The sequence below is a fragment of the Lutra lutra genome, chromosome 7 (assembly GCF_902655055.1).
Source record: "Lutra lutra chromosome 7, mLutLut1.2, whole genome shotgun sequence".
NCBI lineage: Eukaryota > Metazoa > Chordata > Mammalia > Carnivora > Mustelidae > Lutra > Lutra lutra.
Window position 1 is genome coordinate 69,784,243 of NC_062284.1, and position 16,799 is coordinate 69,801,041.

At 43.1% G+C, this 16,799-nt stretch overlaps 1 protein-coding gene across 1 annotated transcript; it reads left to right on the top strand.

Moving 5' to 3' along the window:
• Positions 1-3,572: 3,572 nt before the first annotated feature.
• Positions 3,573-4,560, top strand: LOC125104455 (uncharacterized). The gene is made up of 3 exons (XM_047737070.1): positions 3,573-4,039; positions 4,142-4,299; positions 4,403-4,560. The coding sequence occupies exons 1-3, from the start codon at positions 3,573-3,575 to the stop codon at positions 4,543-4,545; spliced, it is 768 nt and encodes a 255-aa protein (XP_047593026.1). The 3' UTR covers positions 4,546-4,560.
• The last annotated feature ends 12,239 nt before the right edge of the window (positions 4,561-16,799 follow it).

The window sequence follows — 16,799 nt, forward strand, 5'->3', positions numbered from 1 at the left end:
GAATGTAACCTTCCCTTGGAAACCTTCCTTGCCAGCTCTCCCCACCTCCAAGTGAAATTGCTCACAGCCTTTCTGGCCCAGAGGGCCTATAATCCCAGCCCCATGCAGCTCTCTCCACACTTGTGGATCTGCTAATCTTCCTCCTACTGAGACCCTTAAGGCCAGGACTGGACCTCACCCCACCTGTGTCTCTGAGTGCAGATCCACACAGACTCTAGATGAGCTGATGGATGAAGAAGGGAGCTCGAAAGACTTTGGGATCAGGAATGTAGGAGAGAAGTCAGGCTGAAGAGGAGGCGTGGTGGGCTGAACTGGAAAGAGTTGATGTCAGGGAGCCCAGCAAGCAAGCTACTCATCCTTCTCGACCTGAATTACTCAGTTCTTACCTGAAACCTTTTGCAAATATGTCTTGTCCCAGGCCCAAGGTGGAAGTGCCCACATCTGTCTACCTCATGCCCAGGACCAGAGCTGCATGTACGGGTGGTCACTCCCCAGTCAGATGCACTCAGTAAGTCAAGGAATCCAGAATTCGGTGATAAAAGCCATGATTGGGGTGTGGAAGTAGGAAGGAAAGGATTAATTAAAAAATATTTTGAATGCAGGAGTAACAGACCTGAATGATAAGCTCTCATAGCTGAAGTTAGGAGCCGATAGTTAGGTGAAAACAATGTTTGAAGGCCAGAAGACTCAAGTAATTCACGTTTGGAAGTGGAGTATAGTCAGCTCAAGTGGTTCATATGCTGTATACAAATATCTAAGTCCTCACAAAGCAGCACTGTGGTTAAGAGAAGATGTGAAGATAATACTAGAAAGCAGAAGAGTGTGACACAGATCAGGTGAGGGCATGTATTCCATTTGTGATACTTCACTCCAAATACATACAAGCGGTTTTTCGGGATCTTTTCAATGTGATGTGTTTCTAATCAGAAATGACGATTGTGCAATGTGATAGAACAAGTTAATAAGAGAAGAGATGAGAACCACATGGTCCTCTCAATTGATGCAGAAAAAGCATTTGACAAAATCCAGCATCCATTCCTGATTAAAACGCTTCAAAGTATAGGGATAGAGGGAACATTCCTGAACTTCATAAAATCTATCTATGAAAGACCCACAGCAAATATCATCCTCAATGGGGAAAAGCTTGCAGCCTTCCCGTTGAGATCAGGAACACGACAAGGATGCCCACTCTCACCACTCTTGTTCGACATAGTATTAGAAGTCCTAGCAACAGCAATCAGACAACAAAGTGAAATAAAAGGTATCCAAATTGGCAATGAAGAAGTCAAACTCTCTCTCTTCGCAGATGACATGATTCTTTATATGGAAAACCCAAAAGACTCCACCCCCAAACTACTAGAACTCATACAACAATTCAGCAACGTGGCAGGATACAAAGTCAATGTACAGAAATCAGTGGCTTTCTTATACACTAACAATGAAAATACAGAAAGGGAAATTAGAGAATCGATTCCATTTACTATAGCACCAAGAACCATAAGATACCTGGGAATAAACCTAACCAAAGAGGTAAAGGATCTGTACTCGAGGAACTACAGAACACTCATGAAAGAAATTGAAGAAGACACAAAAAGATGGAAGACCATTCCATGCTCTTGGATTGGAAGAATAAACATTGTTAAAATGTCTGTACTGCCTAGAGCAATCTATACTTTTAATACCATTCCGACCAAAATTCCACCGGTATTTTTCAAAGAGCTGAAGCAAATAATCCTAAAATTTGTATGAAATCAGAAGAGACCCTGAATCGCTAAGGAAATGTTGAAAAACAAAAATAAAACTGGGGGCATCACGTTACCTGATTTCAAGCTTTACTACAAAGCTGTGATCACCGAGACAGCATGGTACTGGCATAAAACAGATACATGGACCAGTGGAACAGAGTAGAGAGCCCAGATATGGACCCTCAACTCTATGGTCAGTTAATTTCGACAAAACAGGAAAAAATATACAGTGGAAAAAAAGGCAGTCTCTTCAATAAATGGTGCTGGGAAAACTGAGCAGCTATATGTAGAAGAATGAAACTCGACCATTCTCTTATACCGTACACAAAGATAAACTCAAAATGGATAAAAGACCTCAACGTGAGACAGGAATCCATCAGAATTCTAGAGGAGAATATAGGCTGTAACCTCTTCGATATCAGCCACAGCAACTTCTTTCAAGATATGTCTCCAAAGGCAAAGGAAACAAAAGCGAAGATGAACTTTTGGGACTTCATCAAAGTCAAAAGCTTCTGCACAGCAAAGGAACAGTCAACAAAACAAAGAGCAACCCACAGAATGGGAGAAGATATTTGTAAATGACAGTACAGACAAAAGGTTGATATCCAGGATCTATAAAGAACTCCTCAACTCAACACACACAAAACAGACAATCATATCAAAAAATGGGCAGAAGATATGAACAGACACTTCTCCAATGAAGACATACAAATGGCTATCAGACACATGAAAAATGTTCATCATCACTAGCCATCAGGGAGATTCAAATTAAAACCACATTGAGATAACACCTTACACCACTTAGAATGGCCAAAATTAGCAAGACAGGAAACAACATGTGTTGGAGGGATGTGGAGAAAGGGGAACCTCTTACACTGTTGGTGGGAATGCAAGTTGGTGCAGCCACTTTGGAGAACAGTGTGGAGAGTCCTTAAGAAATTAAAAATAGAGCTTCCCTATGACCCTGCAATTGCACTACTGGGTATTTACCCCAAAGATACAGATGTAGTGAAAAGAAGGGCCATCTGTACCCCAATGTTTATAGCAGCAATGGCCACGGTTGCCAAACTGGGGAAAGAACCAAGATGCCCTTCAGGGACGATACTGGATAAGGAAGATGTGGTCCAATACACTATGGAGTATTATGCCTCCCTCAGAAAGGATGAATACCCAACTTTTGTATCAACATGGACGGAATTGGAAGAGATTATGCTGAGTGAAATAAGTCAAGCAGAGAGAGCCAATTATCATATGGTTTCACTTATTTGTGGAGCATAACAAATAGCATGGAGGACAAAGGGAGATGGAGAGAGGAGAAGGGAGTTGAGGGAAATTGGAAGAGGAGGTGAACCATGAGAGACTATGGACTCTGAAAAACAATCTGAGGGTTTGAAGGGGTGGGGGTGGGAGGTTGGGGAACCAGGTGGGTATTGGAGAGGGCATGGATTGCATGGAGCACTGGGTGTGGTGCAAAAACAATGAATACTGTTATGCTGAAAATAAATTTAAAAAGTTAAAAAAAAAAAAGAAATGACGATTGTGGGTCAGTATACCAAGACTGCTCTGGCCTCCCCGTGGCTGTCACATGGAGTCACCCATGCAATGTGTGGTTAGGGGCTTTGCACACCAACTCCTACTAGTCTTCTCTCCCGTGTCGCATTTAGACATGGCCACCAGGTGCGAAAGAGACTCACTCGCCTCCCTCCAGAGGGCCTGCTTTTGAGATGGAAAATGAGCCTCACATTCCAGCTCTAGGACCCAGCCTTGGGGCCACTGTGGAGAAGTGCACAGCAGTGCCACCCCCCTCCAGCGATAAGCAGGTGCCCCATGCACCCTGGGGGCCTGCAAGTTAGCCTGCGGCACTTCCTCTCGGGGCACCCATGTCCCGAGACCTGCAAGGGCCACTGGAGAGTGGGTGGACAGCTGCCTCGCCCATGGGGCCGGGGTCACCCCCCCGCCCCAGGGCAGTCAGCAGCGGCCCGCGGAGCTGCTAAAGCCACCACCCGACCTCCCCTGGGCCCCGATGGCCGTCTTCCAGGTGCCCAGTGGCCTCAGGACACAGCCTGCGGCCAGGGGCGGGGCCAGGCCTCATGCTGCCCTCTGCGCAGGCAGCTCTCCATGATGCTGATGCTGGCACAGTCCAACCCTCAGCTGTTCGCGCTCATGGGCACGCGGGCAAGCGTCACGGAGGAGCTGGAGCGCATGGAGCAGCAGTCGCGGCTGCAGCAGCTGAGTCCTGCGGAGCTGCTGAGCAAGAACAGGGCCCACTGGACCGACTGGCTCCAGGAGTACGGGTAGGCCGTGGGGGCCGGGCGCCAGCGACCCCCACGCGAGGAACTGACACGAATGAGTGGCGGGGGGGGTCCACTGGAAAAAATGAACCTGGATGATTCCAGAGCCCGGCTTGGAGAAGGACAAGGAGGGCGTGAGCGACCAGGACGCCTGGCAGGCCGAGCGCACACGCGTCATGCACGCCAACAACCCCAAGTACGTCCTGCGGAACTACATCGCCCAGAATGCCATCGAGGCCGCCGAGAACGGAGACTTCTCAGAGGCAAGCGCACACCTGTCCCTCCTCCATGCTTGGGTCCCGCAGCAGGCGGCGGCCCTGGGAGCGAGGGGCAGTCCCTAAAACCTCTCTCCTTGCTCTTCTCCAGGTGCGGCGGGTGCTGAAGCTTCTGGAAACCCCGTACCACAGGGATTTTGGATCCAGCTCCAGTTTTTTACTGTACTGCATTGTAAAAAACAAAGCAAAACTTCATTAGCTGAAATGGTGGAAATTTTGCCAAGATATATCTAAAAACCACTGAGGAAAAAAATATACAAACAAATCTAATGATCGTTTTTCTCTAACCAGGCTGTATTCAGCCTGACTTCCTTTATGAATTCATAACTCAAGGGGTTCTAGTAGGTGCTTTTCAGAGTCCTCTGAGTCTCAGCTTCTCTTTTATGATTTTGTGGAGTTTATTTCTGCTTTTTCCTGAGGTTTGAAAGAAACTGTATTGTTTGTCTCTTTCTCCTACATAGGTTCTTACAAAAAGCAGGGCAAAGCCTTGCTCTATGGGTGCTTGATTGACCATTTGAAGATGGACAGAGAAGACCTTTTTTTTTTTTTTTTAAGATTTTATTATTTATTATTTGACAGACAGAGATCACAAGTAGACAGAGAGGCAGGCAGAGAGAGAGGAGGAAGCAGGCTCCCCGCCGAGCGAGAGCCCGACGCGGGGCTCGCTCCCAGGACCCTGAGATCACGACCCGAGCCGAAGGCAGCAGCCTAACCCACTGAGCCACCCAGGCGCCCGAAGATGGACAGAGCAGACCTTTTTTTAAAAAATATTTATTTATTCATTTGACAGACAGAGATCACAAGTAGGCAGAGAGAGAGAGAGGAAGGGAAACAGGCTCCCTCCCTGAGCAGAGAGCCCGATGCAGGCCTCGATCCCAGGACTCATCCCAGGACTCTGAGACCATGACCTGAGCCAAAGGCAGAGGCTTTAACCCACTGAGCCACCCAGGGACCCCCAGAGAAGGCCTTTCAAGGAGCATGAAGAGAAGGATTTACTCTGCGGAGCTTGGGCAAGCCACCGAAACTGTCTGATCTCAGCTTTCTCACCTAAAATGAGGATTACCACAAAAATCTCCTTCTTGGAGCTGTTTCAAGATTGGATGAGAAGAGGGCACGAGACACTGAAAATTGCAAACCACTGCACCAATATTGTAGATCAATAAATGTCTTTTTAAAATATGCGGCTCTGAAGAGGAAATTTAATTAATTTTAAAAAGCATGCTAGCTTGGAGGATTCTTTCAATAAAGTTGACAGCTGTGGAACTGGAGTGTGGAGGATACACTCCTCTGCTTCTCTGGAGTCTAGAACCTGGGCTCAGCTGCCATTCTGTGACAAACCAGTGCTGTGCCCTTGCGTGAAGTCTCCCCAAATGATGTGGCCAATAGCTGCTTTCCTGGGAGGAGGCCATTAGGAAACCAGCGGTTTCCTGGAGCTGGTCCTCACCATGATTAAAGAACATTAAAATACAGAAGTAAATTTCCACTTCTGTCTCTGGTGCAAAGCAGGCTATTAATCACCCTCTCATCAAACTGGGATAGTAACCCTCAGTCTAGAGCCCAGAGCTGGGCTTTTTCACTGCTGTGTCACCACACAGCATGGAGGTGCAAGAGGAAGGATCGGAACAGGAAGGAACTCACAGTGGTTGGCCCGAGGGCCCGGGTTACGTCTGGCCTGCACTGTGTCTTTTGTTTTTAAAAAAATTGAGACAGCATTTAACAACTGGGAACTTTATATGTTTCATATGGACCCCAGCTTCTCTCAAGATTGGATCTTAATTACCACGGGGGAGCCATCTGCTCTGTGCTGAGGGGCAGCTGCCCATTTGGTGGGGCAGGAGGCATGCACTTTGCTCAGCCCCCACCCTTCCCTATTTCATTATCTCCAGGTCTGCTACACTCAGTTATGTCACCTGCCAGGCAATTTCGGCACATGAATTTGTAACCTTCTGGAATTAGATGATGAAAGTTCTGGGAATGATGCATACTTACGTCATATTTTTCGTTTTTTCCTGTAAGGGCAGTGTGGAGACTGCAAAGCCCACACCCTAAGCGGATGTGTGGCTATAACTTTTGAGAAACACTGCAAAATCTTCTATAGTTCAATCCTCAGTCCTATCCTCACTATCTCTTCCCTAGTAGTAACCGGAGCTGTATAGAGTTAAGGTGAGCTGAGCAGGGTTTTTTTTTCTTTTTTAAAAGGATTTATTTATTGAATGAGGATCTATCCACACACACATTCAATGCATATAAATTATAAATATATGTAAATCCCATATGATAAATAGGTAGTCCAAAAGCCAGTGTGCTGAATATTCTGCTTCATTCTACCAAGACAAAAAGAGAGAACCACTTGAAGGTGCTTTGGTATATAGGCCTAGTTTCATTTGCTACTGTTGTGGCTTGGTGATTGATATAGAACGAAATACAACCCTCTTGTTCCCATTAAGTTATATAAGCTTAGAGAACTTATGAACTATTTTAACTATTTGTAAACATTTAACTATTAAGCAACAGTGAGAAGACATGATGGGAAAAAAAGAATCCCTTTGCAATAATGACAAAGCAGATTAAATACCCCCCAAATAAATTAACCACGTGAATAGATTTATGTGAGAAACACTTTTTAAAAAAAAGATTTTATTTACTTATTTGACAGACAGAGATCACAAGTAGGCAGAGAGGCAGGGCAGAGAGAGGGGAGGAAGCAGGCTCCCTGCCGAGCAGAGAGCCTGATGTGGACCTTGATCCCAGGACCCGGGGATCATGACTTGAGCCGAAGGCAGAGGCTTAACCCACTGAGCCACTCAGGCGCCCCAAGAAACACTTTTAAAATGCTATTTTAAGCCACACAAAAAGGGGGACACAAAGAAGTCTAACACAAATTCTGCTATGTTTGAACTTCTATACTTGCAAAGACTCAGGACCTTAGATGTCAGGTCTCCTTAATCGAGAATTTATTACTTACTGATAAAAATCAGGAAGTGCATATAAGCTGAATCTCATGCTTACATGAAAAATAAAGAAGCATATTCTTTGAGAGAAAAAATTGTGGGAAGAAAAGCAGTAATGAAGAGATACTAACTGGTCCTACTAGATGTTTAAAACATTATAAATCTACAGTAATTTAAACAACATAATAAAAACACATAACTAGATTGATAATGTGAACTAGAAGATCAAATGAAATAAAACAGGGTAATTTAGCCTGTGATAAAAGGTCCTTTGGGAGGGAAAAGGAAATTGTTCATTTAATGGTGTTGAGACAACTAAATCATTATATGAGAAAAAAAAATTGGATCGTTAACTCACTTCTTATACCAAATTAAATTCCAGATTTATCAAATGCACAAACAAAAAATTAAATCATAAAGTAGTATGTACAAATATGAGGGATTTAACTAATAATACCAGAATGGGGAAGGCTCTTTTAAGAAACACACACATACAAAATTGGCAAATTCTACTGCATAGAAACAATAAAAAGTTAGGCACAAAAAAGAATACTCAAAAAAAAAACAAAAAAGAAAAGAAAAAGGGCAAACACAAAACTGGGAAAAATGCCTGCAAGTTTCCCAGCTGAGGCCCTCAAAAGCCTGAAGAGGAGACAAGCTCTCCCTGATGTTCTATGTCCAAATTCCTAACCCCTAGAATCCATGAGCATAGTTCATGATGGTTTAACGGTGCTGAGCTCGGGGGTGATTTGTTATGTAACCATAGTAACTGGAAAAATAGTGTCTGCCAAATTTCTCCACCATAAAGATATTATTTTCCTTTGGTAAGTAATAAAGTTACCACTCCCCCTTTGTTCATAGGGAGGTACCTTTGAAAGATGTGAACATTCTACTCCTTAAAATTTTCACCCTTGTCAAACTCATTTGAGCTTCCACTGATGATTTCCTAATTCCATCATTCCTTCTCTATCTTTTGGGTAGCATTTTTCCATAAGGATGAGCTTTGTCTTTCCCCCCTACTTGTGTAGGTATCCATGTATTTATAACAGTGTGGTCTCATGGATTTTTATTTTATTTAGTGGAATATAATGTGTGATCCTCAAATATCCCCAGATTTGGCCAATGGAAGTTCTTTCAGGCTAATCCTTGGTACTTCTGGATTTTCCAACTACTAATTGAATATCCCTTTGTTTGTGGTGTAATAAGATGTCCCAGGTTCATCTTGTACTTTTCATGCTCCAGTCCTGGCATATAAAACTTTTCCCCAGGAAGCCCTGATTCATTTTAGTGGAGAATCAGAGAACTATTTAGATCCTAAGATGTGAATGCTCGATGTGTTCACTGCTATTGGGGTATCATTGCTTTTAGGGGTTCTCAGTGGACAGAGCGAGAACATACATTTATTTATTTATCTATCTACTGAAAAGCATGAGTTCATACTGTTATTTCCAATTCTAATCCATAACCTTAGAGAACTTCTACTCTTCCCCCTCTTCCATATTTGTAACCCTTCTCTGACAGTAGAAACCTGGCTCTGATTCCCCTAAATGTATTTACTCATTTGTTCAAGCCTAGGATACATAGAAAGCAGTTTCAAAATTGCTAACTCATGCTACTGAAAAAAAGCAAGCCTACTAATTAGAGTTCAGCATTTGTTTTCAGTTATTTTTACGGTAAAATTTAGAGTGAAGTGTACAAATCTTAAGTGTACAATTTGATATATTTTGACAAATGAACACTCACCGTGCCACACACACACTGTTTTGACAGCATGGACTATTTCCATCACCCCAGAAAGTTCCCTCTTGTCCCTTCCTAGTCATCCTCCCAGAGCCAACTATTTTTCTGATTTTTTTTTTTTACTATAGATAATTTCATCTTTGTTAGAACTTCACGTAAATAAATTCAGACAATATCTACTCCTTTCATGACTGGCTTCTTTTGCTTAGCTTAATGCCTATGACATTCATCCAGCATATTATCAGTAGTTTGTTACTATTTATTACAGTGTATATCATTCCATCTTATAAATATACCACAGTTCATTTATCCATTTTCCTGGGAGTGGAAATTTGGGTTTTGTTTTGTTTTTAACCATTATGAATAAAGCTGCTACAAATATTCTTGTACAAGTCTTCTAGTGCATTTACATTTTCCTTTCTCTTGGGTGAACACCTAGGTATAAAAGTGTAGTAGGTGCGTTTTCAGCTGTATGAGGAACAAATCTGTCCAAAGTTGCGCCATTATACACTGCCGCCAGCGATGGTTGAAAGTTCTGGTTGCTTCACAACTTTATCAATATTTGGTATTTTTAGTCTTTTTAACTTCAGCCATTCTAGGAGTTTTAATTTTTATTTCTTTGATTACCAATGACTTTGAGCACTCTTTTCCCACTTTTTAAGCATGGATATCCTTAAGGCTTGTGTTTAGGATCATTCTCCACTCCTCTCTCTTGAGTGGGATTTAGTTCAGGGAGTGGGAGTAGCTGCATGGTTCTTAAGATTTTTGCAATCAAGTTTGAAGTAATGGATCAGAAGGTTCAAGAATGCTCTTTACATTCTTAATTCAGATTTACATAAGCTTTTGTTAATGAGACAAAATTTTTGTAATTAATCACGTGCATATAATTTACTTGGGTTTGTTCTGTTTTGTAAAGCTGATTTCAATTATAGATATTTATAAAGAAAATGAGTATCTGGCATTGTTTACATGCTAACACTTCCAGAGTTTTTATGAAAATTATACAAGTGGAAAGATGAATTCTCATAAAATTTTCTTAGCAGCTTTTTTTTATTTTTAGAAATTAATACAAACTGTTCAAGGCTAGCATCAACATATTTCCAGACTGATAATTGCACTGGGTGTTTTCATAATACTTTTCTTTGTGCATGCATTCAGTATGCCCACCATATCCCCATACGGTATTATCTACATTTTACAGGTAAAGAAACAGGGGCCTCAGAGAGGCTAAGCAACTTTCCTAAGGTCTCCACAGTTGGTAACAGATCAGGAGTTAAAGTGAATGAGTCTGTTTTGTGGCTCATGCTGATTCCATTAGGAGCTGCTGGGCCTCCCAGTGAGGCCAATGTGTTCCTTGGTCCTAAAGCAACTTATTTGTTTGCTTCAAACGGCACCATGGAACAGCTCAGGGAGCCAGATTCAGCCAGGGAGAGGCAAAGTCTGTATTCAGTTGTGGGGAGAGTGTAGTGGACTCCAAAACTTTCAGAAAGGGTCATATGTCTCCTCTGGCTTCCCATAGAGAAGGACATGTCTTCAGCTGAGCCTTGGTGGGAAACAGCACCTCTCTGGACTTCCCTGCGGAAACAGTTGCAGGATGGGGGCTGAAGGAGGTCCTTTTGTATTCCCATGTCTTGGAAATCTATCAGGATGGCCAGCATCTGGATTGGAATGTCCAAGTGCCTGAGCCCACCCTCTCCTCCTGGATTCAGCATCAGCAATGTCTCAACCTTCTTCCTGGTTCCGTGGTCTGAGAATATTAGTTTATATCAAGGCAGCCTCCATCCAGACCCTTTGCCGGGGTCCACATTCCAATACTAACATCCTTATCCAACTTTTTCATTCCTTGTCCTTAATTAAGGGTTAGGGGCATGACAGGCAATATCCTTCAGTAGCAATCTGCAAGCTGCTTGCCCCAAGAAAGGCCTCAGCATAAATGGTGATGTGTTTAATAATATACCTGTCCAGTACAGATATTTCTCAGACTATGGAACAATTTTGGAGTTATAACACAAGGATACAACATAATTTGAAGGAAAAAATCTAGAAAGTAGTTCAGAGAGATGCGCCTGTATGTTCTTATGTTATTTATTTATTTATTTTTAAAGATTTCATTTATTTATTTGACACACAGAGATAGAGAGAGCACAAGCAGGGGGAGTGGCAGGCAGGCAGAGGGAGAGGGAGAAGCAGGCTCTCCCTGAGCAAGGAGACCAATTTGGGGCTCCATCCTAGGACCCTGGGATCATGACTTGAGCCGAAGGCAGCTGCTTCACAGACTAAGCCACCCAGGAGCCCCTATGTTATTTTTTTTATAATGGCTTTTCATAAAATAGAAACATTTAGAGTTAAATAGAAAGATAGGCTACTTCTGTGTCCATTAAAATACTGTATCGTGTGATGATGTAGATTGTTCTGGACTTGTAGGCAGGGGTCCGAAGAGTTATGTTAGGATACCTAAGAAATTGTTGTCAAAAGAGAATTTGGCTACAAATTGAGGACAAAAATGAAAACACTTAAAACACTTAAAACATTTCAGTATGTCAGCAATGGAGTCTTACTTTGCACAGTCAAATCCAAATTGTATGACAGATCTATCCCTGAAAAACAATAAAACTTGAAAACATATTGGCAGACACATGAAGTCTATGGAAAATAAGGAAATGGAAGTATGATTTGATGACTTTCTTTTATGTGTTACAAGTCTGAAGAGTGTAATGGAGCAGACAGTCTTACTAACATCTCTGGTAAATGAGAAAGGGAGTCTCAGGCAGTGGGAGGTAATAGTCTTAGAGACCAGATCAGAATAAGGACCAAGGAATGAGGTTTGAACCTGAAAAGTCTAGGGGGAAGTACAGCAGAGTCTCAGACCTGGGGTTTTTCTGGGGAGAGGGAAGGAATAGAGCTATGTGGATGGTGGGACTCTGGGGCAGACAGGCCTAGGGGTAGCACTATAGGACAGCATGGGGACCCTGGGGCTCAGGGGCCAGAGAAGGATGCTAGGAGTTAGGAGCTGATACAGGAAGCAGAGAGGGCTCCCAAGGCCCCTTCCTTTCCCCTCCTTGTTTACTTGCTCCTCTGGTGCTGGCTGTTTAAGCATCTCAGGGAAGTTTGCACAGCCTGATAGTCCTCCCTGCAAGGGCTACTACAATGTATAGAAGGTGCTCTATCACCTGGAGCCCATTTCTTGTTACAGAACATGGCTTTGTACAATGGCAATTATGATTTAAAGAGAAAAACCTTTAAAAGGAAACCCATCACAGGGTTTGTCCTCTTCTGGGCAATGTCTGGGTCAGATTTATCTCTGTGACCCCAGAGTAGGTACTGGGAGTGTGTCATCCAGAATGAATGGATCTGACCTACCTAGCAGGTTTATTATGAATCCACTTAGCGTTGTTTTTTCCCCCCTCTTCTCTCCATGATAATCTGAGGGTTCAAGAGGGTAGATTTACCAGAGGGTGTGGACCCTGGTAGGCAGAACTAATGGCTCTTATTATGCAAAACTCTTATCCTGGTCTATTCAAAACGCCCCTACTCCTACCCATGGCTGTCACTCCAATCATGTAGTACTCATGGGGAACCAACGTAGGACCTATCTCTTCCCTATAGCCCAGCCCAAGAGATCTAGTCTAGAGTGCATATAAAGACTTTGCTAAAGCCAGAGGAGACTAGCCTTGCAATAGGTATCTTCTCAAATATGGCCCTAGACATTTAGTAAGATCCAGTAGATCACATTGGTAGTCAGAGGTCTAATGGGCCTTATAAATTTTAATGTTCTTTTTTTTTTTTTTCTGGTTTCTCAGCCAGGACTGGTACCCAGGGGAGGTCAAATTCTGCTAAATAAGAAAATAGGTGGCAGAGAGGGAATTTTAACTGCCTTAGAAGAGTGAAGATTTAGCAAAGTCCAGGAATTAAACAGCTGAGAGAAGGTCAGGTTTAGAATATAGTGAGAGTTGTTATTCTCACTTGGCCTCTGAAGGGACAGGATTACAGAGTGTTAGTGGAAACAGTGGGCAAAGGCTAAGAGAGGTTTAAAGAAAATATGTGGAACATGGTTAACCTCCCTCATTTCTATTCCTCCTTGTTTCCCTTCCTCCCTTTGGGGGAAGAGATTGAAAGTTGGCAGCAAAGCTGTATACGTTTTTGTACTCAGTGAGTACTTTACCATTCACATGTACTGGTTTTCTTTTTTATTATTGAATTATAATTGATGTACAACACTACATGTGCTGGTTTTCTATAAATAGAAAAATAATGTTATAACAGTAAGATTCATTGTGCTGATAGCTTTTCTTAAATATTGGACAAAACAATGCTGGAAAATAATTTGGCAACATGTTTCAAGAGCCTTAAAACATGCATTCCCCTTTACTTTAGTCTACTTTTGGGAATTTATCATAAGGAAATAATCATTGCAGAATTTTTTAAAATAAAGATTTATTTATATGAGAGAGGGAGAGCACAGGGAGGGGCAGAGGGAGAGAGAATCTCAAGCAAATTCTGTGCTGAGTGTGGAACACAACATGGGGCTCAGACTCACAACCCTGAGATCACAACCTGAGCTGAAACCAAGAGTTAGACCCTTAACTGACTGTGTCACACAGGCACCCCTAGAATTTTATTTTAATATTTTATTTATTTTTTAGAGAGAGAGAGTGAGAGGGAGCAGGGGGAGGAGCAGAAGGAGAGAGAGAATTTTAAGGAGACTCTGTTGAGCACAGAGCCTGACATGGGACTCAATCTCACGACCCCAAGATATGATCTGAGCTGAAATCAGGAGTCGAAAGCTTAACTGACTGAGCCACCCAGATGCCCCAAATTAATTAATTAATTAATTAAGATTATTTATTTATTTATTTGACAGAAAGAGAGCACAAGTAGGCAGAGCAGAAGGCAGAGGGAGAGGGAGAAGTAGTCTCTCCGCTGAGCAGGGACCCTGATGTGGGGCTCGATCCCAGGACCCTGAGATCATGACCTGAGCTGAAGACAGCTGCTTAACCGACTGAGCCACACGGGCACCCCCCAAATTTGTTTTTTAATAGGGAAAATTGAAAACATCTCCCTATATCCAATAACAGGGGAATTTTTGAAATAAGAACAAAATGTTAACATCGGTATTCTCTGAGAGTGGTACATGTTCACAACTCCTGATTTAAAACCTTTAGAGTCAGATGGTGTTATGGACTGAATGTCTGTGTCTCCCACCAAATTCTTATGTTGAACCCCATATGGTATTTTGAGCTAGGGTCTTTGGGAGGTAATTAGGTTTCTCTGAGGTGATGAAGGTGGAACTTCATGATGGGATTTGTGCCCTTATAGGAGGAGGAAAAGACCCCAGAGCTTCCTTTCTCCTTTCCAGTCTCCAGAACTGTGAGAAAATATCTGTTGTTTAAGCCACTCAGTACGGGTTAAGTTTCATTGCAAAATTTTGTTTTCCAGAGTTCTTGCATTTCCCACTTCTGTGTAGAAAGTGCACACTGACAAGTCTTCTCCCTTCCAGACGCAGGGTGTCTGAGCTCCCCACTGTCTCCTAGCCCCTGTGAGCCCATGTAAGGGTGCCCTGACTCAGTGCTGCAGTCCTCACCTTTTAGGTGAGGGGGAAGGAGTAGACAGCTTTATTTTATTTCACACTTAGAATTTTCTCTTATGTAGATGCTTCTCCTACCAGAGAATCCCAGAGGGGAGGATCTGGGCACACATCCTAAACTCTCAACAACCCCTCAGTTAATACTTTATCAAGACACATTCTGGGTACTCGCCCAATATCCTTTGTTAGTCTTTTCATCAGATCACTATCTGAAGATGCCAGGTCTTTTTGTTTCCTCTCTCTCTCTCCCTTTTTTTTTTTTTTTTTTTTTTTTTTTTTTTTTTTGCTTACACATTGGCACCAGCATCCCTGTCATAATCTCTCTCTATTGTCCTTTATTCACCAGGTCACATTGCCTTGGACTGCTCCCCTGCCATGTAAGCATATCGTGTCTGAGTCTAATTTAATCTGCTCGTGACGGCAGGGGTCCCCTCCTGTTGCTCTCCTCCCCATACTTGGACTCCTGTATACTGGTTCAACTCCCTAAGTTCAGTTAGCTGACTATGGTTTGGTTGTAACTTGGCAAGGAGATCACCTTTCAGAACCTTCCACAGCATGACTGCTAAAACATAGAACAAGAGGGCCAGAAGTTATGTCACTTAAACCTCATGACATCTGCCATGTGGTGGGTACAATTATCCTCCTTCTCCAAATAAGGAAAGGGACCCACAGCCAGATAAGTGTGAGCCAAAGCTTGAAGCTGGTCCTTTCCTGCTCCAGAACAAGTGTTCTTTCCACAATGGCATGTTCACAGACTGGTAAGTTCATGTCAGGTGGGGTATGTGGCAATCACAAGGAGGCAGTCATAGGCAGTCTGTAAAGGGTGTGGTTTGCTTGGCTGGAGAGAAACGAATGTATAAAGTACACTTAAGATAGTTTATTCTCCCAGGATAGAATAGATTTATAAAGATTTTCTTTGTGTCTTTTTTAAGGGAAATGTGCTAGTCAGAATGATTGTGCCACAGATTCAAGATTTTATTTATTCATTTGACAGAAAAAGAGAGAACACAAGCAGGGGGAGTAGCAGGCAGAGGCAGAAGGAGAAGCAGGCTCCCCATGGAGCAGGGAGCCAGATGTTGGGCTCAATCCCAGAACCCTGGGATCATGACCTGAGCCAAAGGCAGACGCTTAACCGACAGAGCCACCCAAGTGCCCCTGTGCCATAGATTCATGGAAAAAAGGCAGAGGCTTGTGAAATGTACTAAAAACTCTCATGATGACATGCTCATGATGGGTGTGGTTAACAGATGCGGGATACAACCTTGCTCTTATCTGATGGTGGCTTCTGGACAGGAGCCAGCACTGCGTTATGTAACAAGATGTGGGATTTGCTGTGTGTGCTGTGTGCCTGAGGGATGGAGGAAAGGTGTTGGGGTGGGAGAGAAGTGAAGTCATATTTCTGGGAGAAATGAATGCAAAATTAATTAAATTTTTTTATTTGACTAAGATAAATGAACAATATGTGGACTGGAAATGGTTCTTGGCCTCCAGGCATTCATGGCAGCATCTTTCCTGCCTCCTGTTGTTCTCTCTGATAGCCTGGGCCCTTCTCTGGGTGCTTCTCAGCTCCTGGTGGGGAGGGTATGTACATCAAAATACACTTGGGTGGGGGAGATTTTTCAAAATTTTTTTCACACTCCCCCCTAATCTGATACTCTTGGGAGGTCACCACCACTCACTGTGTTGTGAAAAGTTCCCCAAACAGGATTCTGACACCTAGTAATTCTCTGACACCGGCTGGGTGTCCTACAATTTAATTCAATTCTGACACTGTCTACCTGGAGATAGTATCGGATCCCATAGGTTAAGGGCTCAGTCCTACAAGATGCCCCCAGCCCTGGCAAGTCCAAGCTTCTACCTCTGCTTCTACCTGTGCTTCTACCCAGCTGGCTATCAAGAAACATTTTGTTTACTAGATTACTGGTTTATTATAAAAGGACATTATTCAGGAATAGCCAGATGAAAGAGATGCATAGGTAAAGGCATAGAGCTTCTGTGCCCTCTCCAAGAGTGCCATTTTCCCCAAATCTCCATGTGTTCACCAACCCAGCAGCTCTCTGAACCTTGCCCTTTTGGGTTTTTATGGAAGCTTCATTACATAGGCATGATTGACTAAATCATTGGCCACTGGCTATTGAACTCAAGTCTTCAGCCCTTTGTCCCTCCCCTGAGGTCGGGGGGTAGGACTGAGTGTTCCAACTTCTAATCACAGG

Excerpts from the sequence above, each read along its gene's own strand:
- LOC125104455 (XM_047737070.1), top strand. The coding sequence starts at position 3,573 with ATGCACCCTGGGGGCCTGCAAGTTAGCCTGCGGCACTTCCTCTCGGGG. Across the intron at positions 4,040-4,141 it reads GACTGGCTCCAGGAGTACGG|AGCCCGGCTTGGAGAAGGAC; the intron begins GTAGGCCGTGGG and ends GGATGATTCCAG. Across the intron at positions 4,300-4,402 it reads AGAACGGAGACTTCTCAGAG|GTGCGGCGGGTGCTGAAGCT; the intron begins GCAAGCGCACAC and ends GCTCTTCTCCAG.